At 45.7% G+C, this 25988-nt stretch overlaps 1 protein-coding gene across 8 annotated transcripts in view; it reads left to right on the top strand.

Annotated features, from left to right (window-relative positions):
- LOC106588628 (receptor-type tyrosine-protein phosphatase U) overlaps positions 1 to 25988 on the top strand; it is a 283302-nt gene that overhangs the window by 166644 nt on the left and 90670 nt on the right. For all 8 annotated transcript variants that reach the window (XM_045709315.2, XM_045709322.2, XM_045709317.2 and 5 more), the window contains exons 3-5: positions 3083 to 3354; positions 20951 to 21032; positions 25743 to 25858. In XM_045709315.2, coding sequence (XP_045565271.2) covers positions 3083 to 3354; positions 20951 to 21032; positions 25743 to 25858 — 470 coding nt within the window. The remainder of the gene's footprint in view (positions 1 to 3082; positions 3355 to 20950; positions 21033 to 25742; positions 25859 to 25988) is intronic.

Here is a 25988-nt window from a genome sequence, read left to right as displayed (position 1 = left end):
GTGTGTGTGTTATGTGATTGTGTGTGTGTATTCCCTCATCCTTGGCAGGGCTAGCCAGGGTCCCAGAGGAAATAGATGGAGCCTTATCTGCCTTTATGGATTTATATTTTTAACCCAAGTTGGGTATGTTTCTGTGTGTGTTTGCCTCTATGTGTCTGTATGTGTGTCTTGCTCCTCAAGGATGGACACGGAAGGTTATCAGAAGGCGTTTTATTTAATAAAAATGTTATCAATGACATGCTAATTGAGGCATTCATCAAATGAACTGACTCAAGCAAGCTCAGGTGAATGATGACCATTTGGTATGTTTAGCAGAAATGAACCCATGACTTTACACTCACCTTGAGCTTTAACACTCTCTGAAAGAGATGTCCCAGACAGTTCATCGTATTAGCTCTTGATGAAAAATAATATGATTCCGTTATTTGTTTGTTTGTCGCTTACAGACTCCATCTTAGGAAGTCCCTCATTTGTCAGTTGAGTTTCATGTGATTACGGATGGATTTCCTAATATGGATGTTCCTTTCCTAAGTCACCACTAGGTGGCTTTCAACAGTGAGATAGAGGTATAGCTGCCTCAGTCAGTGTAATAATGTAATGCATAGATAGATAGACTCGAATACATCTTAATTTGACTTCCATACTGGCTCCAAGGCCTGTCAGAATTAGTTAGACATATAATAATCTTCATTCGTTCTCTAAATCTTTCTTCCACCACTGTTCAACAACTAGAAGCTTCCTGTTTTCAGAGTAATAATTGTATGAGATTGTGTTGCAGTTCATAAACAAGACAATGCGTTAACATTGCTATGGCAGGGTCAATTAAATTCTGGCTAATATCTTTGTTGTCAAACCTTTGGCCATAGCGCTCATCTCATACCCTCCCCATAGCACATCTCTCTCTCACACACATAGTCCTGTTACCTGGTCTCAAATCTCAAACAGGGAAGGGAGAGGTAGTTCAGTGTTGTGCTGATCTAGCGAGAAAAGCAATTTAGCCTCCTGGCCCCAAGAGCCTTCAGGAGTCTCCACACATCAGAGGCATGGTGGCAGTGAGGGCCCAGGGGCCAGTACAGGCCAAGTCAATGCCTGCCCTGGTCCAGCTCTGGATGTTGGTGAGATTCTAAGGAAAGCAAGGGGAAGATCAATGTTTTCTGAGAATGTTGTCTGCCAGTCCCCCCGAGAAAGAGAAGCTGCTAGTAGGAATTTACTGAAGGCTTGACAGTTCTTTCCAGGCTGGGTTCAGGGTCGGGGTCAAGGAAGAGAGGATAGGAGAGGATGAGAAAAGAGACCGGAGGGATGTTTTGTCCAGACGGATCAGGAAAGAGAGAGGAAAGGGATTTAGGGATGTTTTGGACAGTAGAGCGGATTCAAGGTTTTGAGACAGTAAGAGGTTTTTTAACACTGTGCTGTGACCTGGTCATGGTTGGTTTGGGGAATCAAAACTTTTGATGCGAAGGACTCTGAACTTTCTTACATTTCTTCCTTGTTCTGACTGTGACTCCTCCCCTTTGGATGAGCAAGCAAAGCAAACCGACAAGACCGGGGTTTCATTGAACCAGCACCAGCTTTTGTCTGTGTTACCTTCTGTTGGGTGTGTTGTTCTTCTCTGATATGGGCAAAGTAGGGTTGCAAAATTCCCAGGTTTTTCAGAAATCCTGGATGGAAGATTCCCAGAATCAGGAGGAAATAAGAAGGAAATCCTGAATCCTTCAACCAGGATTTCTGGAAAACCATTTAATTTTGGGAAAGTTACTGGAATTGTGCAATCCGAGGGCAAGGTGATGAGGAAATGCAATGAGTAAAGGCAGCCTGTCTGAAAGGCATGTTGAGGTCACAGTGTTGAAGCTATAAAGACAGGTCACATGCTGTACCTCCTCCTTATGAAGGCAGCCAGCGCCAGGCTGAGGCCAGGGACAGAGAAAGATAAGGTCTCCAAGGAGCTCTAGTATCTTAATCACTCTACCTGCCAAGGATAGAGGGAGGAGAAGGAGAGAGGGAAAAGGAGGAGGAGAAAGGAGGGAGGGGAGCTCTTACTCAGTGGGATTTGGGCCTGAGCCCATCGCTCTTCGTGTTTGTGTGTGTGAGTGTGTGTGTGTGTGCGTGTGTGTGCGTGTGTGCGTGTGCATAATCTCTGGTGTTCAAAGTATTCCCTAGGTTGCCATTGCAGCCTAATAACAGTGTCAGTGTGATTAATGGTAGTAGGAGTGGCACGGCACTGAGTCCCTGATTACACACTCATTCAACTACATTACCCAACCTGCCCTGCCCTTCCATAGGGAATACACTACAGCCGTGTCTTTAAAGCACTTAGAAGATTCCTTCGGTAACAGGATCCAGTGATCATTTTTAGAAGATTAGAAAGGTTTAGAAAGGTTGGAATGATACTCTGTTGTGATTCCCTCATGAACACTGTCCCCAATCTGGTGTGATCAACATGGACATCTCCCTATCACTCGTTCTCGCTTTCTTTTAGTCATTCTCTTTCTGTTGATCTCTCTCTCTCACTCTCTCTCCTCCATTGCGGTGTGTGGACAGCTGTAAAGGCAAATATCTGTCTTTGTTTGTCAGGTTGTCTGTTTGCCACCCGGGTGATGGCCAGGCAACAGGCTACAGCCCTGCTGTCTGTCCACCACACAGAGCTTTGAACAGGGAACATCTGAGGCCTTATGGCAGACAAAGAAGCCCTTAGAGGGCCAGAGAGAGAGGAAGAGAGAAGTAAAGAGAGGTAGGGACTAGAGCAGGCTGCTGGTTGGAGGACTGCTCATAATAATGGCTGGAATGGTTTCAAAGGATGTGTTTGATGTATTCAATACCATTACATTTATTCCGTTCCATCCATTATTATCAGCCCGTCCTCTCCAATTAAGTTGCTACCGGCCGCCTGTGGTAGAGATGGAGGTAGAGCAGAGAAAGGTAGAGGGTTAAATCCTAACTTGGTATGTCTGCTCAGGCTTTACCTCAACTCAGACTTTTGCTCAAATCCTGAAGGAGAATTCCCTAAAGTCACGTCTCTGTTGACAGGAATTCTGTTATAATCATCTGACCCGGTCTCCTCCCTCCTCTCCCTCCTCTCCTCTAGGCTCGTTCATGATGGTGAACTCGTCCCAGCATGCCGCGGGGCAGCGGGCCCACCTCCTCCTCCGTTCGCTGAGTGAGAACGACACACACTGCATCCAGTTCAGCTACTTCCTGTACAGCCGTGACGGCCACTCCCCTGGGGACTTGCAGCTCTACATCCGGGTCAACGGGGGGCCGTGGGGCAGTGCCGTGTGGAATGTCTCCGGGTCACACGGACGCCAGTGGCACCAGGTGGAGCTAGCTGTCAGCACATTCTGGCCCAGCGAATACCAGGTGAGCGCTAATAATACATCTGCTGTGTTAACACATACAGTATAGTAATTATATGTCTAATGCTACACCGTTAGCGCCTTCCAGGCCCAGCAAATACCAGGGGAGAGACAATGCTATGCTAATGCTACATTGACAGTAATATGGCTCTATAACCAGGTTAGTGTTAGGGTGAGTGGCACCAGGTGGAGCTAGGGGATTCCAGATTTTCATATCGTCATACCGTCCTTCTCTCACCCCGGGATTTATGGTATTACCGGCTTAGTACACAAGGCGGTGCACAAAAAAACCCGCATTTGGTGTTGATTACCAGAATGCTAACAAAATGAGCACAAGTAATAGCAGATTTCCATGGAGGATGTTAGCTAAATATGTTAACGAGTACAAACGAAAATAAATAATTGTATAGACAGGCAATCCAGCTCATAAAGTTTTACAAACAGTACCAGTCAAAAGTTTGGACACACCTACTCATTCCAGGGTTTTCTTTATTTTTACTATTTTCTGCATTGTGGAATAATAGTGAAGACATCAAAACTATGAAATGGAATCATGTACTAACCAAAAAAGTGTTAAAACAAATCTAAATATATTTTATACTTGAGATTCTTCAAAGTAGCCACCCTTTGCCTTGATGACAGCCTTGCACACTCTTGGCATTCTCTCAACCAGCTTCATGAGGTAGTCACCTGGAATGCATTTCAACTAACAGGCGTGCCTCATTAAAAGTTAATTTGGGGAATTTCTTTCCTTAATGCATTTCAGCCAATCAGTTGTGACCCGTTTTAGGAAAATAGGCATATGTCGCGGGTCACTACTTCACAGGCGAACCATTAGATTGTAAACTTAAAAAAATCGAAATGCGTTTTTGGGCAGAAATGCCTTCTCGAACATACAAATGTGTATGCCATCTGTGAATATGAATAACATTGTTAAATTACGAGCCTAGTTGGTTTAGCCAAAGAAAGAGGGAGAGACCTTCCCGGTAGCCATGATTGGCTGAAATAATGAGTGGGCTGGACATGTCGAGAGATGAGTTTGGATTGGTCTGCCATATACTGTAGCATGCTTCTGTCTATTTGAGCTGGTCAGTATGTCTAGGTCATCCTGTCTAACGCAGATTTACATTTTTTTTATTGTGTATTAAAACTGCATAAGTGTTGCTCTCCACTTTCTGGAGGACTGAGTTTTGAAATCAGTGGTATCGGATTACATGTTCACACTAAGGGCAACCATGGCATCCAACAGGAGACGCGTCCAACCAAGAATGATGTATATGGGTAAGATAGTCTGGCTAGCTACATTATCAGATATTACATGTTTCTAATTTTGACAGAAAGAGCCATTTGCTTGGCTAGCTATAGCCTAATGTTAGTTAGCTAACATTGAACCTGGTTGGTTAGCTACCTGCAGATTCATGCAGGGTAGTAACGTCATGAGTTGTGATTATGGTTCAAAGTTTACCTATAGTGGGGGAAAAAGTATTTGATCCCCTGCTGATTTTGTACGTTTGCCCACTGATAAAGAAAGGATCAGTCTATAATTTTAATGGTAGGTTTATTTGAACAGTGAGAGACAGAATAACAACAACAATTTCCAGAGAAACGCATGTCAGAAATGTTATGAATTGATTTGCATTTTAATGAGGGAAATAAGTATTTGACGCCCTCTCAATCAGAAAGATGTCTGGCTCCCAGGTGTCATTTATACAGGTAACGAGCTGAGATTAGGAGCACACTGTTAAAGGGAGTGCTCCTAACCACAGCTTGTTACCTGTAAAAAAGACACCTGTCCACAGAAGCAATCAATCAATCAGATTCCAAACTCTCCACCATGGCCAAGACCAAAGAGCTCTCCAAGGATGTCAGGGACAAGATTGTAGACCTACACAAGGCTGGAATGGGCTACAAGACCATCGCCAAGCAGCTTGGTGAGAAGGTGACAACATTTGGTGCGATTATTCGCAAATGGAAGAAACACAAAAGAACTGTCAATATCTCTCGGCCTGGGGCTCCATGCAAGATCTCACCTCGTGGGGTTGCAATGATCATGAGAACGGTGAGGAGTCAGCCCAGAACTACACGGGAGGATCTTGTCAATGATCTCAAGGCAGCTGGGACCATAGTCACCAAGAAAACAATTGGTAACACACTACGCCGTGAAGGACTGAAATCCTGCAGCACCCGCAAGGTCCCCCTGCTCAAGAATACATATACATGCCCGTCTGAAGTTTGCCAATGAACATCTGAATGATTCAGAGGACAACTGGTGAAAGTGTTGTGGTCAGATGAGACCAAAATGGAGCTCTTTGGCATCAACTCAACTCGCCGTGTTTGGAGGAGGAGGAATGCTGCCTATGACCCCGAGAACACCATCTCCACCGTCAAACATGGAGGTGGAAACATTATGCTTTGGGGGTGTTTTTCTGCTAAGGGGACAGGACAACTTCACCGCATCAAAGGGATGATGGACGGGGCCATGTACCGTCAAATCTTGGGTGAGAACATCCTTCCCTCAGCCAGGGCATTGAAAATGGGTCATGGATGGGTATTCCAGCATGACAATGACCCAAAACACACGGCCAAAGCAACAAAGGAGTGGCTCAAGAAGAAACACATTAAGGTCCTGGAGTGGCCTAGCCAGTCTTCAGACCTTAATCCCATAGAAAATCTGTGGAGGGAGCTGAAGGTTCGAGTTGCCAAACGTCAGCCTTGAAACCTTAATGACTTGGAGAAGATCTGCAAAGAGGAGTGGGACAAAATCCCTCCTGAGATGTGTGCAAACCTGGTGGCCAACTACAAGAAACGTCTGACCTCTTTGATTGCCAACAAGGGTTTTGCCTCCAAGTACTAAGTCATGTTTTGCAGAGGGGTCAAATACTTATTTCCCTCATTAAAATGCAAATAATTTGATAACATTTTTGACATGCGTTTTTCTGGATTCTTTTGTTGTTATTCTGTCTCTCACCGTTCAAATAAACCTACCATTAAAATTATAGACTGATCATTTCTTTGTAAGTGGGCAAATGTACAAAATCAGCAGGGGATCAAATACCCCCCCCCCCCCCCCCCCCCCCCCCCCACTGTAGCTAGCTAGCTAGCTACATGTCTTAACAAAAGACTCCACTATGCAAGTAACCATTTCGGGTGCGGCCATCTACTCCGATTTCAGAGCACTCTCGTCTGAATGTGCCAGAGAGCGCAGAATAACTGATGAATTTACAAACGCTCAACACCCGTTGAATATGGCCGGTGTCAGTAAACATCAATAAACTCATCAGCCAGAGCGTCCTCTGTGCGCTCTGAACACGAACGCTCTGAATTTACAAATGGACAATCTGACAGCACAGTTGCAGTCACCAACGCTCTGGATAACATAACAGCCTAACCAGCTTTGCTAGGGCGAGTAATGTTCAGTGAGCTGTTCTCTCTCTCACTTAGATGTCTGGAAGTAGCTAGCAAGTTAGCTTGGGTGCTATGATGAAACTGGTTCTCATGAGGACCGTCACAGGAAAAGAAGACCCAAAGTTACCTCTGCTGCAGAGGATAAGTTCATTAGAGTTACCAGCCTCAGAAATTGCAGCCCAAATATTGGCTTCACAGAGTTCAAGTAACAGACACACCTCAAGGAGACTGCGTGAATCAGGCCTTCATGGTCCAATTGCTGCAAAGAAATCACTACAAAAGGACAGAAATATTAAGAAGAGACTTGCTTGATCCAAGAAACACGAGCAATGAACATTAGACCGGTGGAAATCTGTCCTTTGCTCTGATGAGGCCAAATTACATTTTCTTTTTGGTTCCAACCGCCGTGTCTTTGTGAGACGCAGAGTAGGTGAATGGATGATCTCTGCATGTGTGGTTCCCACATGAAGCATGGAGGAGGAGGTGTGATGGTGTTGGGGTGCTTTGCTGGTGATAATGTCTGTGATTTATTTAGAATTCAAGGCACACTGGTCATTTCGGATGTTTTTCTAAAAATCAAAAAAAAATAAAGACTACATCCAGCTTTCGCTCCTCAGACTAGTATATGGCAAGTTTTTTTTACACAGGAACAAAATATGCATCTCATAAGAAATATCTTGCTGCATTTTGTAAACACAGATGTAAAATGCTTCTTATTGTAATTTCTGCCAGCATCAGACTAATTTTGTGTTTCAGTTGCACTTCTAAACTCGGATGAGAATTCACAGGCATTCTATCAGCAGACAGCGTTCTGACTGATGTGGAGATACTTTTCTCCAGCACTTTTCTTGGTGTAGACAGCCTATTTTTCTCCAGTAAAATGCAAGATTAACTTTAAGCAAAACATTAGGACATGTAGCTGGCCTCATTCTTTCTATGCTATGCCGAAACATTAGAAATATGAATGCCATGGATTGTTTATTTTAAAAAAGGCCTTGGATTTTCATTGTAAGCTCATTTACTTGTGTGGCTGCCAGCCAAATAGCTTTGCACTTCTGTTGTCATCTGATGAAAATGAATCTATTTTCTGCTGAATGTGTTGCACCAATGTATCTTCTGTGAAGGAAAACTATAGTTGCACGTCTGCCTTGATCAACATCATCGGCAAAGATGTTGTTTGGCGTTAACTGCCTTGCTCAAGGGCAGAATGGCAGATTTTTCTACCTTGCTGGCTCGGGATTTGACCAGCAACCTATCAGTTACTGACCCAATGTTCTTATACCCTAGGTTACCTGGTTGATTGGTTGGTTGATTGATTAAGAACAGAACATTGGATTTTAGAGCCGTCACACATAGAGTATGTTCTATACTGCAGCCGCTAGTGGACCACCACATGCTTGCTAGCTGGGAAACATCATGTCCTTGATTAGTTTCATCTGTTGTGCTTGTGCTGCTGGAATAGAACAAATATGTGCAAACTACCAGTTTGTCCCAGAGGAGCAGGTACTGCTGCACTATGTCATCGTGACAACATGGGAATATAAATGTGGTATAGTAGTGTATTTGACGTATATTTACCTGTATGACTTAATGTCCCCCAGTGCAGCAGAGTAATCAATATCTCTTTGTTCTGCCCTGTGTTTAGTTGATGGTGTTGTTATGGCTATTGTGTGTGTGTGTGTGTGTGTGTGTGTGTGTGTGTGTGTGTGTGCGTGTGTGCGTGTGTGCGTGCGTGGTGGGCTATTTGGAGGCAGCCTCATTAAATCCTATGATTTATACCTCTAGCCGTCTCTCGTTTGCCCTCCTCCAAAACGCCCTTTAACGAGAAGCCAACAGCTATGTGTGTGTGTGTGTATGTGTGTGTGTGTGTGTGTGTGTGTGTGTGTGTGTGTGTGCCTGTGAGTCAATTGACCTCAATTCCATGTGACCCTCAGTAGAGGAGTGTTTTCCTCCATAACCTTGGTCTCCTCTCAGAGCTCCATGCCTGGTCCCAGACACATCTCAATAAATCAACACATCCTTAATGAGATTAGGCCCCGGTGTGGATCAATTCTGTGTGTTGTGTGGTAGTATCCTCAGCTCTGCTGTCCCAGGCCTCGCCAACAACACAACCCCAAAGTGATTAAGAATTAATGATTTTCTTCCTCTCTTCTGCAACATCAAAAGGTTCTCTTACCACCACTACAGTCTCCCACCTTTTTCTCACGGTGGAAGGGGATATGGGATATGGGGGCGTTGGTATAATATCCAATCAGACCAAGCCTTGCCTGGGCTGATGGTTTGGTGAAAGTAGAACTGTGTTTGTTGAGTCTGTCTGAAAACAGCGGTACAATTTACCACCTCGATAATATGTGTGTACGCTGAAGCAGCCTGGGTGTGGTGTGTTATGTAAGTGGAAATGAAGACCTGTGGGTGGGTGTGACGTCTTAAGTCTCCCCCCAGGTACGCAGACAGACGCGGGACAGACTGCTTTGTTGGTCCCATAGAGCAGTACGAGGATCTGCTGCAGGTAATGAGGCAGGTAAAAGACTGAGAGGATGACTGGTGCAGGGTTTTAATCCTACCCTGCAGGGATGTGTCTCTCACTGCACAGTGAAGAGGGGGACAGAACAGAATAGAATAGAACACAGCCTGGGGCGGGGCACACTGCCTGCCTGCCTCTCAATGCCTCCCATTTGCTCTCCCCCTTTCCCCCTCTCCTCTCCCTTTCTGTCCTCTAGTCCTCTCCCCCTCTCTGCCATGATCTATCTTCTACTCTTTCCCCCTCTACCTCTGTCCTCCTTTCCCTTTCTCTCTCTCTCTGTCACGGCTCAAAGTGCTAGTGAAGGCCCCAGAGGGCCCACTCATCCAATCCCACAGATAAGGATCACTGTCCCGCAGTCCCAGCCAACAGATCGGCCCCCCGGGACCCTGACCAACAGCCAGGAACAGACAGACAGAGAAGAGAGAATAAAGAGCAGAGAGAGAAGAAAAGAGAATGGGACTGCTTCACAGGGCTTTAACAGAGAGAAGGGGAGAGCAAGAGAGAGCAAGAGAGCGAGAGAGAGAGAGAGAGAGAGAGAGAGAGAGAGAGAGAGAGAGAGAGAGAGAGAGAGAGAGAGAGAGAGAGAGAGAGAGAGAGAGAGAGAGGGGGTGGGGGGGGGGGGGCAGAGAGATGGGGAGTGGGAGTGAGAGGGAGGGTGTTGAGATGGAGATTGGTATCACTGAGAGGGCCCCAGGGGCCAGAAGGACACAGACTGGAGGAGAGAGATAGACTACGTGCTGTGTAGTTGGAGATTGATCAGAGACTGAGCTAGCTATAGCCCCCCCACAGCGACCACAAAGAAGAGAGCAGTCAGTGTAATGCTATTACCATTGATTGTTTCTGCCTCAAGTAATAGTAGACTATTCAGATGTGTCTTGTCGACTAGAGTGTAGGTGAGAACCTTGTTACTTTGGTATCAACAATGACGAGACAGCCTACAGGGAGGAGGCGAGGGCCCTGGCGGTGTGGTGCCAGGAAAATAAACTCTCCCTCAACGTCAACAAAACGAAGGAGCTGGTCGTGGACTTCAGGAGACAGCAGAGGGAGCACACCCCTAATCACATCGACGGGACCATAGTGGAGGTGGAAAGCTTCATATTCCTTGGCGTACCCATCACAGACAATCTGAAATGGTCCACCCTCACAGACAGTGTGGTGAAGAAGGGGCAACAGCGCCTCTTCAACCTCAGGAGGCTGAAGAAATTTGGCTCGGCCTCTAAGACCCTCACAAAATTTTACAGATGGACAATTGAGAGCATCCTGTCAGGCTGTATCACCGCCTGGTATGGCAACTGCACCGCCCACAACCGCAGGGCTGTCCTGAGGGTGGTGCGGTCACCAGGGTCACACTGCCTGCCCTTCAGGACACCTACGGCACCCGATGTCACAGGAAGGCCAAAAATATCATCAAGGATATCAACCACCCAAGCCACTGCCTGTTCACCCCGCTATCATCCAGAACGCGAGGTCAGTACAGGTGCATCAAAGCTGGGACAGAGAGACTGAAAGACAGCTTCTATCTCAAGGCCATCAGACTGTTAAATAGACATGACTAGCCAGCTATCACCTGGTTACTCAACCCTGCACCTTAGAGGCTGCTGCCCTGGAAACACATGGAATCACTGGTCACTTTAATAATGGAACACTAGTCACTTTAAAAATGGTTTACTTTATTTTTAATTCCATTATTTTACTTTTAGATTTGTGTGCATTGTTGGAAAGTGTTAGATACTACTGCACTGTTGGAGCTAGGAACGCAAGCATTTCGCTACACCCGCAATAACATCTGCTAAATATTTGTATGTGACCAATCAAATTTGATTTGATTTGATCAGTGGCAGGTGAACTGTCCCAGTGTTTTGATCTTTTAAAGAGGGAGAGGCGAGGCGATCGAGATTAAATGGAGAGGTAGCAGCAAACACTATCAAAACATTTGATGAAGCTCTCAAGACGTTCTCCTCCTCGTTCTGTGAGATCCTGCTTGGGAGCAAAGTCAATAGACGTTGTAGCACTAAAGACTAAAGAGGGATAAAGACAGAGAGAGATCACAGTGGCCCTGAGACTGAAGTGTCCGTCTCCCTCTCTAACTCTCTGTCTTTCTCTTCCTCTGTCTCTCTCTCTCCCCTCTGTCTCTGTCTCTCTTTCTCCTCTCCCCACTTCTCCCTTGGTCTCTCTCCCCTCTGTCTCTGTGTTTCTCTCTATCTCTCTCTCCTCTCCCTTGGCTCTCTCTCCGCTGTCTCGGTCTCCTCTCTCTCTTTCCCTCTCTCTCGCTCTCTCTCCCTTCCTCTCTATTTCTCTCTCTCTCTCTCTGGTTGAGCTCTGAATATTCATGGCTCTTGGTGCAATCAGTCCTGGACAGGCTCAGAGAGACGAGGGACAGGGGGATGGAACCAAGCCAGGAGACGGAAGGCGGAGAACTCTCTTTCTCACACTTTCTCTCTTTCTTTCGTCTTTTCTTCTCTTCCTCTCTCTCCAATTCTCAAATGCTACTGCCCTCCTCCTTATCTCTCTGTCTTAATTCTGTGCATCTTGCTTGTCACATTCCCTTCATCTCTTTCCAACTCTGTCTCCCTTCCTCTACACCTCCTTCTCTTCTCCTTCATCACTCAATTCCTCTCTGTCCGTCATATCAAAGTGCACCCCATTTCTCACCGCTCAACCCAATCCAACTATGCACACACAGGCCCGCAGGCACACATGCACGGACACACGGATGCGCACCTACATGCACACATACTGAGAATATGCTGCAGCCATGCACAAGCTCATATATGCTACATGTAGTGTGTCCCCAATTCCCTCAGCCTACTAGATGAACAAGGTCCACTGGATCCCAGGTCATATATTGCTGTCTTTTACTGCCACAATGTCAATACCAGTCAATACCATTCCACCCTCATTCCACTTTATTAACCAAAACAAATCCATCAATAGAACATTGTGGACAATAACTGTACAACACGTTCCTGTTTCTCTAACGACTGTTTCTGAAGCTGTTGAATTCATTTAAACACTTGTGTGGATCGATGGAGTCTGTCAGTGTACAAATTAAAAGCATAAATAACAACTCCCATAGCGATAAAAATTAAATACCAGAATCCAGAAATATTAATTAGCCAACAAATCCTCTCTTTATTGCAATCCTTTATCGCCAGTCGGCCAGCCAGTCTGCTAGCCAGCCAACCAGCAAACCAGCCAGCCACCAAACCAGCCAGCCAGCTCCCGTACAAAAGGGAAAATAAGCAAACATAAATATGGGTTGTATTTACGATGGTGTTTGTTCTTCACTGGTTGCCCTTTTCTTGTGGCAACAGGTCACAAATATTGCTGCTGTGATGGCACACTGTGGTATTTCACCCAGGAGATATGGGAGTTTTGTTTTGTTTTCTCATGACTTGGTTGGGTCTAATTGTGTTGCTGTCCTGGGGCTCTGTGGGGTCTGTTTGTGTTTGTGAACAGGGCCAGCCACCAAACCAGCCAGCCAGCCAGCCTACCAGCGAGCCAGCCAGCCAGCTGATTGCATGTATTCCCTTTGAGGACGGGGAAGGGAACAGGGCATGGATGCAGCATAGAGAAGTGTGTAATTCTGCCCCATTGAGTTTTACGAGATTAACTGAACTGGTGCTGTAGCAGCTAGAGGGAGAGGGAAGCTCATGTTCAAATGTATCAGTGAATGCTCTTTCTTTTTTACCCCCCCGAACCAACCGCCAACATTGCCTTCCATGAATTCTCTGTACCCATCCTGCTGTGTACTAGGCTTTTATCCCTCTTCTTCCTCCTCCTCTTCCTCCTCCTTCCTCCCTCCTCCCAGTATCTGAAGGCAGTGTTTTTGTGATCCACATTCAGAGTTTGGTGTGTGTTATTATTTCCCCCATCTCTCTGCTTGGATGATGAAACACCTCTGTAGCCTGAGAGACAGACAGCGGTAGGCACCGCGCAGCAGCACCCCACTAGTTTCAACAAGCCTGGCCTTGATTTTCACATCACTGTTGTTTTTTGGAAGTGTTATGTCTACCTCCCTCCTCTCCCCATTCTCTTTGTAGCTCCACTTGGTTGCAACAAGAGGAAACAGGTAAAGAAAATAGGAAGACTGTCACAACCTTGAACTGATGAGGAATCTGTTCCTTTGAACAAATCCACCCTTTACTTTGTGTGCAGCGATAGATAGATTGTTCCCTTCTTTGCCTGTGTGGATATTGGAGATTAGGGTGTTGCAGGTGTGGGTAGCGGAGATGTGGGGGAACTTTACTATGAAATATTTACGATGCTATCAAGCCCACCGTGACTGCCAATATCAATATAGCTTAGTCTACACCCTCTCTCCTTTTCATCTGTCTCTCCTTTTAATCTCTCTCTCTCTCGCTCTCTCTCTCTCTCTCCCTCTCTCTCTCTCTCTTTCACTCCCTCTTTCTTTATCTCCCTCTCTAACTCTCCCTCGCCTTCTTCTTCCCTCTCTTTATCGCTCTCTTTCCGTCTCCCCCTCTTTAGATCTCTTTCCCCTCCTCCTTCACCGGCCTCTGTCTATTTCTTTCTCCACCCGCTTCCTCGCTCTCTTCATTTCTCTTCCCCCTCCCTTTCTCTCTCTCTCGCTCTCTCCCTCTCCCTCTCTTTCTCTCTCTCTCTATGTGCATGACCGGCAGTCCATATTTCCCCATCCCTCCTCCTGTACTCTTCCAAGTAAATAACTCCCATAGCGATATAAATGAAAAATAAGAATCCCGAAATATTAATTACCCAACAAATCCTCTTTATTGCAATCTGTCAGACAGTCAGTCATCCAGTCAGCCAACAAACCAACTAGCCATCCTACCAGCGAGCTAACCAGTCAGCCACCCACCCACCCAGCCAGTCAACAAACCAGCCAGCCAACCAACAAACCAGCAAAGCAAGCCTACCAGCAAGCCAGACAGTCAGACAACCAGCCAGCCACCAAACCAGCCAGCCAGCCAGCTGCTGATTGTATGTATTCCCTTTGAGGACGGGGAAGGGAATAGGGCAAGGATGCAGCATAGAGAAGTGTGCAATTCTACCCCAATGAGTTTCATGAGATGAACTGAACTGTTGCTTTAGCAGCTAGAGAGAGAGGGAAGTGCTCTCTTTCTTTCTCTCTCTCCCTCTCTTTCTCTCCTTCTCCAACACCCCCTCTCCCCTTCTCCCTCACCTGGCTCTGTCAATTTCTATTTCTACACCCCCTCTCTCTCTTAACTCCTCCCCCTCCCTTTCAATTAAATTCAAGGGCTTTATTGGCATGGGGAACATATGTTAGCATTGCCAAAGCAAGTGAGGTAGATAATATACAAAAGTGAAATAAACAATAAAAATGAACAGTAAACATTACACTCACAGAAGTTCCAAAAGAATAAAGACATTATAAATGTCATATTATGTATATATACAGTGTTGTAAAGATGTGCAAATGGTTCAAGTACAAAAGGGAAAATAAACAAACGTAAATATGGGTTGTATTCACAATGGTTCTTGTGGCAACAGGTCACAAATATTTCTGCTGTGATGGCACACTGTGGTATTTCACCCAGGAGATATGGGAGTTTTGTTTTGTTTTCTCATGACTTGGTTGGGTCTAATTGTGTTGCTGTCCTGGAGCTCTGTGGGGTCTGTTTGTGTTTGTGAACAGAGCCCCAGGACCAGCTTGCTTAGGGGACATTTCTCCAGGTTCAACTCTCTGTAGGTGATAGTTTTGTTGTAGAAGGTTTGGGACTCGCTTCCTTTTAGGTGGTTGTAGAATTTAACAGCTCTTTTCTGGATTTTGATAATTAGTAGGTATTGGCCTAGTTCTGCTCTGCATGCATTATTTGGTGTTTTACATTGTATACTGAGGATATTTTTTCAGAATTCTGCATGCAGAGTTTCAATTTGGTGTTTGTCCCATTTTGTGAATTCTTGGTTGGTGAGCGGACCCCAGACCTCACAACCATAAAGGGCAATGGGTTCTATAACTGATTCAAGTATTTTTAGACAGATCCTAATTGGTATGTCAAATTTTATGTTCCTTTTGATGGCATAGAATGCCTTTCTTGCCTTGTCTCTCAGATCGTTCACAGCTTTGTGGAAGTAACCTGTTGCGCTGATGTTTAGGCCAAGGTATGTATAGTTTTTGTGTGATCTACTGCAACGGTGTCTAGATGGAATTTGTATTTGTGGTCCTAGCGACTGGACCTTTTTTGGAACACCATTATTTTGGTCTTACTGAGATTTACTGTCAGGGCCCAGGAATGGCAGAATCTGTGCAGAAGATCTAGGTGCTGCTGTAGGCCCTCCTTGGTTGGTGACAGAAGCACCAGATCATCAGCAAACAGTAAACATTTGACTTCAGATTCTAGTAGGGTGAGGCCGGATGCTGCTGACTGTTCTAGTGCCCTCGCCAATTTGTTGATATACATGTTGAATAGGGTGGGGCTTAAGCTGCATCCCTGTCTCACCCCACGGCCCTGTGGTAAGAAATGTGTGTTTTTTGCCAATTTAACCGCACACTTGTTGTTTGTGAAAATTGATTTTATATTGTCGTATGTTTTCCCACAACACCCCTTTCAATGAATTTGTATAGCAGACACTCATGCCAAATTGAGTCAAAGTCTTATTTGAGATCAACAAACCATGAGTCCCACAGATCTGGGAGGGTGTCTCGCTGGTGTCATCAAGGTGTCTATTGATCTGTTGCTCATGTGTGAAGTGTTGGGGCTGCGTTTGAGAGCGATGTTGTTTAGGATCCGGGCGAAGGTGGGCACTGCTGCCTTGTATAGGTGGACCTGGTCATAAAGTCTGCTGAAGTCCAGGGTGGGGTGTTGGGCCAGGTGAACATTTTGTTTTGAGGCACAGTCACAGGAAATACTTGTGTTTACCTGCTGAATGGTAGCAGGGTGGATATAGCCACTTGTGCGTTGGGGAAAGTAGAAGAAGCTATTTCAATCACTCCCTTGAGTGCTGTGGCCACTCTTTCCTACTGTGCTCTCAGGTCGGTTGTGCCTGTGTGTATTGTTATGTGGCTGGGTGAACCTAGTTGGTCCTCAGACAGAAGGTCTAGGGTGCGCTGGGTGTTTGGACACCAAAGTCAGACACACTGTGTTTGGGAAAAAGTAGTTTTTCTTGTATATATTTTCAGTTTGAGTCAATACGGAGTACAATCTGTTGCTTGTGTATGTCCTCAGTGGGTGTGGGGGGGTTGTCAGGAAAGCTATCAGGGTGGGGGGGTGCTCGGAGGGGGTGGGATCCCCTGGGCTTCGAGGTCTTCATTTGTCTGTCCCGCTGTGATGTCGACGCTATGATCAGGGTCTGGTGTGGACTGTTCTGCTGTGGTGTCAAGACTTTTGTCGGGAGCTGAGGTGGGCTGTTCTGCTGGCTTCTCTGCAGGGGTGGCCACCTCTCTAGTGGGTTGTTCTCTGTCACACGCCATCCCCCTCAAACTCTCCTCCAGTAGTCTGATCATCTCCTCCATCCCCCTCACCCTCTCCTCCAGCAGTCTGATCCTCTCCTCCATCCCCCTCACCCTCTCCTCCAGCAGTCTGATCCTCTCCTCCATCCCCCTCACCCTCTCCTCCTGCAGTCTGATCCTCTCCTCTAGTGCTCTGGTCTTCTCCTGCTCTTTATCCTGTTGTAGTTGTCTCACCACAGTCCAGAGTGCAGATATGTCTCTCTCTCCACCTCCTGGTTAAGGGCGTGTTGTTGTGCTGGAATGTTGTCTGGTTCTGTGCTAACTGGAGTGTGTTCACCTGCTGTTCCAGCTCCACCTGCCTTACCTCCAGCTGGGTGAATTTATCCTTCATTTCAATAAGGGAGTAGTACTCTGTGCTGGGAGGTTGACTTTCCGCTTGGGGTTGCTCGTCTGTGGGGTTATATAATGAAGAGGTCTGGTCTGACCTGCTCGGGGTGGGGATATCTTTCTAAAGGGAGAGCTTCTCCTGCTGAGCTAATTCTTTGATTATGCGAAAGTCCAGCTGAAACTGTTTGGACTTGCCTTGTACCAATACTGTTCCAGACTTATAGAGATTTATATTTGCTGACTCAGAGTCCTCTTTGTCTAGTATCCTGAGTTTCCACCCCTTGGCAACACCCCCCTCTTAACAGAGGGGTAATGTGCTAATATGGCACTGTGCCATGCCAGGGGATGGCCTGTGTGGAAGATAAGGTTGTTGATGTTCCCATTTTTATAATAGTTAGCAAAAAGTGTCTCTTGATTTTCCGTAAGGAGCTTCATTTTGTGATCTTTTCGTATCTTTACATACACAGGGTACTGTATTTAATTACCTCTGAACAGCGGGAGGCAGCTTCTAAGGCCTCTCCATTTGGTTGGAGTAGACTGTGCGACTCTCCTGCCATTGTTGGGCTAAAGGACTTTGAGACCACTCACTTGACACGCTAATGCGACTTAAAGTTGCATCAACCTTGGTAGCCTTAACTTAGCATTCAGTCCTTATAAAGTAAAATCTATCATTGTAATATATTTTTCTTCTTGGCTTTTGAAAATAAAATATAGCTTCAGACTAAACATTACTCACTCAGTTCCAGGTTGGATGGTGTTTTCAGATTTCTGTTGATTCCCAGACAATTTGCTGTTTAGCTTTGGAATAATCATCTTTGGTAGTTGTAAGCGTTCCAGGTGATTCCATAATTCTGTCCAAAATCAGGTTGTAGGTATTGAGTTTTGATTTGGAGTGAAGGTTATGTTGTAGAGGGTAGCATCCTGTATATGTCCTGGTGACATAGTGAAGGTTATGTTGTAGAGGGTAACATCCTGTATATGTCCTGGTGACATAGTGAAGGTTATGTTGTAGAGGGTAGCATCCTGTATATGTCCTTGTGACATAGTGAAGGTTATGTTGTAGAGGGTAGCATCCTGTATATGTCCTTGTGACATAGTGAAGGTTATGTTGTAGAGGGTAGCATCCTGTTATCCTAGCATCCTTTTATGTCCCTGACAAAAAAATCCAAGTTCATCTAACTCTAAATCTACAATATCTTTTTTTAAGAACATGCTGAAAAATGCAAGAGCTCACCTCTCTCTCACTATCTGCATGACGACCAGTCTTTTACCCATCCCTCCCCCTGTACTCTTCTAAGTACATTCATTCCCAAAGTGCTTTACTTCTATGGTGCTCTTTACAATCCAATCAGAAAAATGACTTTCCCCTCCAGAGAGACAAAGATCACAGTTCTATGAATACACTTAGAGCCTGGTTGTTGCTGATGTTCTAATGTGTGTCTATACCGCTCTCAGATGTGTGTGACTGAATGCACAAACATTTCTCTCTCTCTGTCTCTCTGTCTCTCTGTCTCTCTGTCTCTCTCTCTCTCTCCTCTCTCTCTCTCTCTCTCTCTCAGTTCAACTTAAGGGCTTTATTGTCAAGGGAAACATATGTTTACATTGCCAAAGCAAGTGAAATAGAAAATAAACAAAAGTGAAATAAACAATAAAAAAATTAACAGTAAACATTACACTTACTAAAGTTCCAAAATAATAGACTGTCTCTCTCTCTCTGTCCCTCACTCTCTTTCTTTTCTCTCTATCTCTGCCCCACTCTCTCTCTCACTCTCTCTTTCTTTTTCTCTCTATCTCTGCCCCTCTCTCTCCCTCTCTCTCCCTCCCTCTCTCTCTCTTTCTTTTTCTCTCTATATCTGCCCCACTCTCTCTCCCTCTCTCTCTCTCTCTTTCTCTCTCTCACCCTCCCTCTCTTTTTCTCTCTCTCTTCCCCTCTCTCTCTCTCCTTCTCTCTCTCTCTCTCTCTGTTTCTGCCCCTCTCTTTCTTTTTCTCTCTTTGCCCCACTCTCTCTCTTTCTTTTTCTCTATATCTCTGGCCCTCTCTCTCCCTTTTTCTCTCTCTCTCATTCTGCCCCTCTCTCTCTTTCTCTCTATCTCCGCCCCCCCCTCTCTCTCTCTCTCTCTCTCTCTCTCTCTCTCTCTCTCTCTCTCTCTCTCTCTCTCCCTCTCTGCCCCTCTCTCTCTTTCTTTTTCTCTATCTCTGCTCTCTCTCTCTCTCTCCTTCTCTCCCTCTTTTTCTCTCTCTCTCATTCTGCCCATCTCTCTCTTTCTCTCTATCTCTGCCCCCTCTCTCTCTCTCTCTCTCTCTCTCTGTCTCTCCCTCTCTCTCTGCCCCTCTCTCTCTTTCTTTTTCTCTCGATCTCTGCCCCACTCTCTCTCCCTCTCTTTTTCTCACTCCTTCTCCTTCTCTCTCTCTCTTTCTCTCTCTCTATCTCTGCCCTCTCTCTCTCTCCCTCTCCTTCTCTCCCTCTTTTTCTCTTTCTCTCATTCTGCCCATCTCTCTTTCTTTTTCTATCTATATCTGCCCCACTCTCTCTCCCTCTCTTTTTCTCTCTCCCTCTCCTCTCTCTCTCTTTATCTCTCTCTCTCTGCCCTCTCTCTCTCTCCCTCTCCTTCTCTCCCTCTTTTTCTCTTTCTCTCATTCTGCCCATCTCTCTCTTTCTTTTTCTCTCTATCTCTGCCCCTCTGTCTCTCTTTCTCGCATTTCCCCTTTCTCCTCTGAGTACGGCCAGATGCTGATAGTCATAATGAGGTAGGGTCAAGGCTCTGTGCAGTGCTGAGCGAGTGAATCAATGGCCGGGTGTGTCGCGGTGTGTGTGTGTGCATATTTGTGCGTGTGTGTGCATGCGTTGGTGTGCGTCAGCGGCTGATGAATGGAGAAGTTGATTGTCTGCAATTCTCTAATGGCCCACACATAAGAATGAAGAATACTAAGATATTAGCAGACAGGGATGCGTGGCCTGTATCCATCTGTGGTTCTATCGATCCAGACCAGGCACTTAGAGCCTGATGTATTGTCAACACGGCGACTCACTGGGGCTGCTTCCCAAAGGACATCCTACTTTTGACCAGGGCCCATCGAGTGTTAGTGAAATCTGAACTATCAAGAGTCTGCTGGTTTCGGTCACAGCTAATGTATTATTGTCTGTGTGAGTGTGCGAAACACATCAACTATTATAAACACCTCTGATGACCTTTTGGGATCATTGGCAGAGCTTTACACTGTGTGGTTTGTCAGTAACTATCGCATTGGTTCCATTGTGCCAGGAAAGCTCAATCAAGCCCAGCTAAATGACTTGAATGCAAAGTGCTATTTAAAGTCTGGAATCTATGAATGCAGTAAACCCCATGTCCATGCGCCGTTTATTTATTTGTTGTGCCTCTGCGGTAAAATAGTAAATTGTCCCTCACTAACCGATATGGGTTATTGTGGCAGTAATTCTTTTTCAGACGCCCAGACTCACTTTGGTTCTCTGTGGGAGAGATCTGGGATTCACTTTGGTTTCTCAGCATGATGCTAGATTCATTTAGATGAGTGAGTAGAGATTTGGGCAGCGCTCAATGACTCCTGCGGGTCCAATGTTCTGTGTGTGTTCTCTGATGAAGAAAGATGGCTGTTTGAAAGAGAAGGAGGGAAAGGAAGGGTGGGAGAGAGAGATGACTGTGAAACGAAGCTGTCCTATGGGGCTCTGCTAAACTATGGATGTTTGAGTAGAGAGATTCGCCACCAGACAGGCCTCAGTGGATTCAAGCTGTTTGATTAGGACTTCCCCCTCTCTCTCCCTCCGGTCCTTCCCCCTCTCTCTCCCTAACGTGAAATCCTTTCTTCCATTCTCCTCTCATCTCTCCTTTGTCTCTCCTGTTCTCCTCTCATCTCTCCCGCTTGTCTCTCCTCAGGTGGTGTTTGAAGCATCGGTCTCAGCAGAACGGCGAGGCTACATCGCCATTGACGACATCCTGCTGCTCAATTACCCCTGCTGTAAGTAGCTACCCACCACAGTACAGCACCTGCGTCCCAATGTATATCAGCCCAGAAAGCACTGCCCCAACACACCAACAGAGCAAACCCAGCGCACCACTATACCAATATATCACCAATGTCCCGTATTAATGCACCAAGGCACCAAAGTACAAATATACCAATGTACTTCAGAACAGAGCTCAGAGCCAGTAACCTTTGACAAAGAAATGGGAAAATGCGTGTCTGGGCGCTCAGGGGTGGGCAAACAGTCTCAGGACTGTGATGGGTGGTTGGACAGACAAGGACAGAGGCTTGTAAAGTAATCAGCGGAGGCGAAGGCACTGCTCTCAAAGCCAGAGAAGGTTCTGAGAGGCTTCTGGCATGTGGACACGTGTCTGATTTCCCATGGCCACGGCTGCACAATGCCGCTCCTTTTGTCCCGGTCGACCAGACAGCGAGCTGGTGACCTTTATCTTCCTGACTGCTCAGCACGTCGCTCCGCTCGCCACTCTCCCGGTCACCAAGACGAGCCCACTCTCTCAGAGCTAATGTACTGTTCCAGGAAACACACACACACTGTTCCAAGAAAACAGCAGGCAGCAGGCGACCGGGTGAACGGACTCTCGTCGCATGTTGCTTTCTCTTCCTCTCCACCAAGGCATGACGAGAACAGCAGTAGTCTGAGGTCTCTAACTGGACCATAATGTCACATGGTGATGCTCTTAGAGATTTCCCCATTATAGCTAACCCGCTCCCTTAGTGCAATCCCCCCACCCCCTCCCTTAGCTCTCAGTGCAAACACCCCTCACCTCCCTCCTTCAGTGCAGCCCCTCCCTACCTACCCATGCCTCTACAGGGTACCTGACCGTTCTTCTCCGGAGCCACTCACCTGCTGTCCCCAGACCCATTACCTCTACAGGAGATCAGGCTCAGTGAAAGGCTGTGTCCCAAATGGAAGTAATGCCGACATACAGACAGAGAGCCATCAGCTCATTCTGCTGTGCTGACAATGTGTGACAGAGTGTATAGGAGTGGTGCTGAGGCCTGTCACAGTTTCCATTGACCACCACTGACCCTTGTAGACTTCAGGGAAGGTTGAGCCAACCAAATCCATAATGGACGCAAGCAGTTGGTCTCGAGCCAAGATGGCCCCTGCCTTGGCTCTCTGTAAAGGGATAATCCTCAGTGAAAAGCAAAGGAGGAAATGTTAATGACTGATAATGGAGGGCGTTAATGAGCTCATGAAATTCAGATAGCTTTTACCACCTGTTAAAAAACAGCCAGACCTTTATAAATCATTCACAAGTTCATCTCTCTCTCTTTCTCTCCATAAACCCTCTCCAAAACACCAGAGATAGGCTCAACTCATCTTAAACTTTTAACACTTAGCCTCTGTCACCTGAATGTCGGCCAGCATGCGTTCATTTCCATGGTTATATGGGACCCGTTGCTGAGTTAGAGTGGTCGCCAGGGCCCTCTGTGTGTGAATAATGTGTGTGTGACGGGTACGTCTCTTGGCGCTGATGCAGATGTCATCTCCCTGGCCCCCACCGTCCCCATTAAATAATCAACACTCTCATTAGGAGATGCTGTGGCTGTCAGGGCCCTCCACGGAACCTCTTTAACACACACACACACACAGAACACACACACACACTCCAAGCTGGCACGATGCCCCCTAAGGCAGCAGAAATAACTTGTTTGGCCTGCAGGAGATACAAATCGAGTCTCTCTTATATTCACATTCCAACATGCTTGACATTTCTGTTATTTTCCCCAGTGTCACTATCATTATTCCAAACACATGTTGCGGTCCAATGAAATCTCTGTCAAATTGAAGTTTGTTTGGATGTAAAAATGTGACTTGCATAATGTGGCCTGCATACCAAGAGACTGAACTAGCTAGCATGCATGTGTGCTGAAAGACTACCAACTACGTGCAGAAATCAATTTAGCAACAGCTCGTCCCTCGATGCGCTTATTGGAGAGAGAGAAAAGAACGAGAGAGGAAAAGAGAAACGAGAGAGGCGGGCAGATGTCCGTTTCCATGGAGTCTCATGATACGAGTGTCAGGTGTGCGGAGGATAGCTGGACAGATGTCTCTCTCTTCCCCTCCTCTTCTGTTCCTCTCTTCATGTTTTCCTGTTTTCCTCACTCTCTTTTCCTTCTCATCCTATCACCCTCGCACTTTTCTGTGCGGGATAAGAAAGGACCGTCAAATACTGTGGTGTTGTGGTGTTATTTTAAAGTCATTCCCCACCTGCCCAGGGACAACAGGTGTAAACTATCTGTGTGGTGTTATTTTAAAGTCATTCCCCACCTGCCCAGGGACAACAGGTGTAAACTAACTGTGTGGGGTTATTTTAAAGTCATTCCCCACCTGCCCAGGGACAACAGGTATAAACTAACTGTGTGGTGTTATTTTAAAGTCATTCCCCACCTGCCCAGGGACAACAGGTGTAAACTAACTGTGTGGTGTTATTTTAAAGTCATTCCCCACCTGCCCAGGGACAACAGGTGTAAACTAACCGTATACATGAGCTAATTCTGCCACATTTACATCAACGTTGATTCATGTTCACTATGTCCCCTGTCGGAAAAACAGGAATAAAGCTGCTAAAGCTAGTAGAAGTGAAGGGGAAAAGTGTCGTGGTTGCTTACCACTGAGTGACAGAACACACTGTACGCACACCCAGTGGCTTTGAGCAGGTGCTGGATAAATAAGTAGACGCACTGTGATACACTCCCGAGTGTGTGTTTTTATGGCAGGGTTTCATCTGTTCACTAGTCCGTCTCTGTACAGTCTGAGCCACCACCAAGGCCTCGTCACATTGGTCTCAGTATAGAGTGTGTTGCGCTCATAGTCACACAAAACTCATCTAGGTAAAGTACTCACACATCTATAGAGGGGGTCGCTTTGCTGGTGTAAAAGAATACCACATGCTTGCAAAAGTATCACTTTCTATTTCTGTGCTACAATGTTTCTGCCTCCCAGCCTTTTCCTCTTGTGTCGCTACTGTATAGAGCTCACCAAATAATACAATTGTTCCTGTAGTATAGACCTACCATTAAGGTAAATCACTGGAAACATTTGTACAGATTTTATGGGTTTATTTAAAGGATATCGTAATTTCAATGCATCGTCCAATCAGAATAGTATAAAACTTCACTAAGTTGAATCTAACATCTCAGGTAGGCAATGATCCAAGTGCCTTAAACATTCCGAAAGGCTATACACGGGCGATGTTCTCGGTCAGTTTGACACAGTACAGTAAGTACATCATAAATACATGATTTTAACCTCCCAAAATGAATGTCCAGTAGCTGAGGATGTCCTATTTTTGTATGCTGTTTTTGCTAAGTTGATAAACCCGACTGTTCAACATTTAGAGCCAAATGTTTGTCAGAAAGTCAGAAATCAATCAAATTATGACATTTATGACATTTTTCGCTCATTTGTAGTCAAACTTCAGATCACTGTCCCTCTGCCTCTGAACATCATAGGGAAAACATACGAACATCCTTGTTTTAGGTTAGACCTTTACTGCAAAGAAGAGCATTTGTCTCTAGCACAAAGGTCAAAGGTTAAATTGCAGGTCAAATACAGGTAAAGTACAGAGTATTTATTTATTGTTTAGGTTTTTACCCCTATCTAGAGGACTAGATGAAGGGTCATCAGTTAAATAGTATTTTATTGATGAAAAACTCACTTGTGGGTCAGAGAGGGGTTAATGCTTAAGCAGACTACAGGTATGTACTAACCAGCTTTTATAGAAGTCTGACTATTAGCACCCCTTTACAGTGTTTCCTCATTGTATAGCTGAGGCAGAACCCAGAGAAACCATTGTAGCCATTCAAAGCAGTTTGATGGGATCTTGTACAGGTTAGAAAACATCAAATCAAATCCCTGTGATTTCAGATACTGTACATGCAATTATGAACAAGTACTATACTGGACTAGTGTGTTCTAACTGGCTTCTTCTATTGCTATGCTCCACAAAGCACATGATACAAGGTGCTGTTACAGCTAGCTAGCTCTTTGGTACAGTGAGGCAAGAGAAGATCTAGGATATGGAAACCACAGGAGTCTCAACACGGTCTATACATTTTTCTTAGAATTTCTTCTGTGTGATATTTTTCAGTGAACATTTTCTTACAGCCTTTCCTAGGTGAGAATTGTGGCCTAAGAGTGCAATTGAACTGTTAAGGAGGGATAGAACACAGAATAACGCTGAAGTAATGTCTTGATAAAGATGTTGAAGTGTCTGAAAGAAATAATGTATAGCTGTTCTTATAAGTGTCCTGTAGGTGTACTTACAGTATATAAGAGTAATACTTCCAGTTGCACTGCAGGCATTCTGATGTCTGTGACAGGGAGAGAAAGTCTTCTCACATACTGTAGAACTCTGAGTGGAGAAACTAAGTTTGGTTGAGCAGCCTGTGTCTTTGTGAAGTCACTGCCCACAGGCATGACTGGGAGAGCTGTGCTGCACTGATGTTCTCGTCCTCTGTGTGTGTGTGTGTGTGTGTGTGTGTGTGTGTGTGTGTGTGTGTGTGTGTGTGTGTGTGTGTGTGTGTGTGTGTGTGTGTGTGTGTGTGTGTGTGTGTGTGTGTGTGTGTGTGTGTGTGTGTGTGTGTGTGTGTGTGTGTGTGTGTGAGACAGAATGATAATAAGGAACTGTCAGTGCATCAGTATCACAGAGGATCTGTCTCTCTCTCTCTCTACAGACAAGGTTCCCCACTTCTCTCGGCTGGGGGATGTGGAGGTCAATGCAGGGCAGAATGCCACCTTCCAGTGTGTCGCCACAGGCAAAACTACAGAGACAGAACCCTTCCTGCTTGAGGTAAGGATGGAGGAATGTGTGTGTGTGTGTGTGTGTGTGTGTGTGTGTGTGTGTGTGTGTGTGTGTGTGTGTGTGTGTGTGTGTGTGTGTGTGTGTGTGTGTGTGTGTGTGTGTGTGTGTGTGTGCTTGC

The sequence above is a fragment of the Salmo salar genome, chromosome 27, assembly GCF_965601325.2.
Source record: "Salmo salar chromosome 27, fSalSal1, whole genome shotgun sequence".
In the NCBI taxonomy this organism is placed as follows: Eukaryota; Metazoa; Chordata; class Actinopteri; order Salmoniformes; family Salmonidae; genus Salmo; species Salmo salar.
The sequence above is the reverse complement of the archived record's forward strand: the minus strand, read 5'-3'. Positions and strand labels throughout refer to the sequence as shown.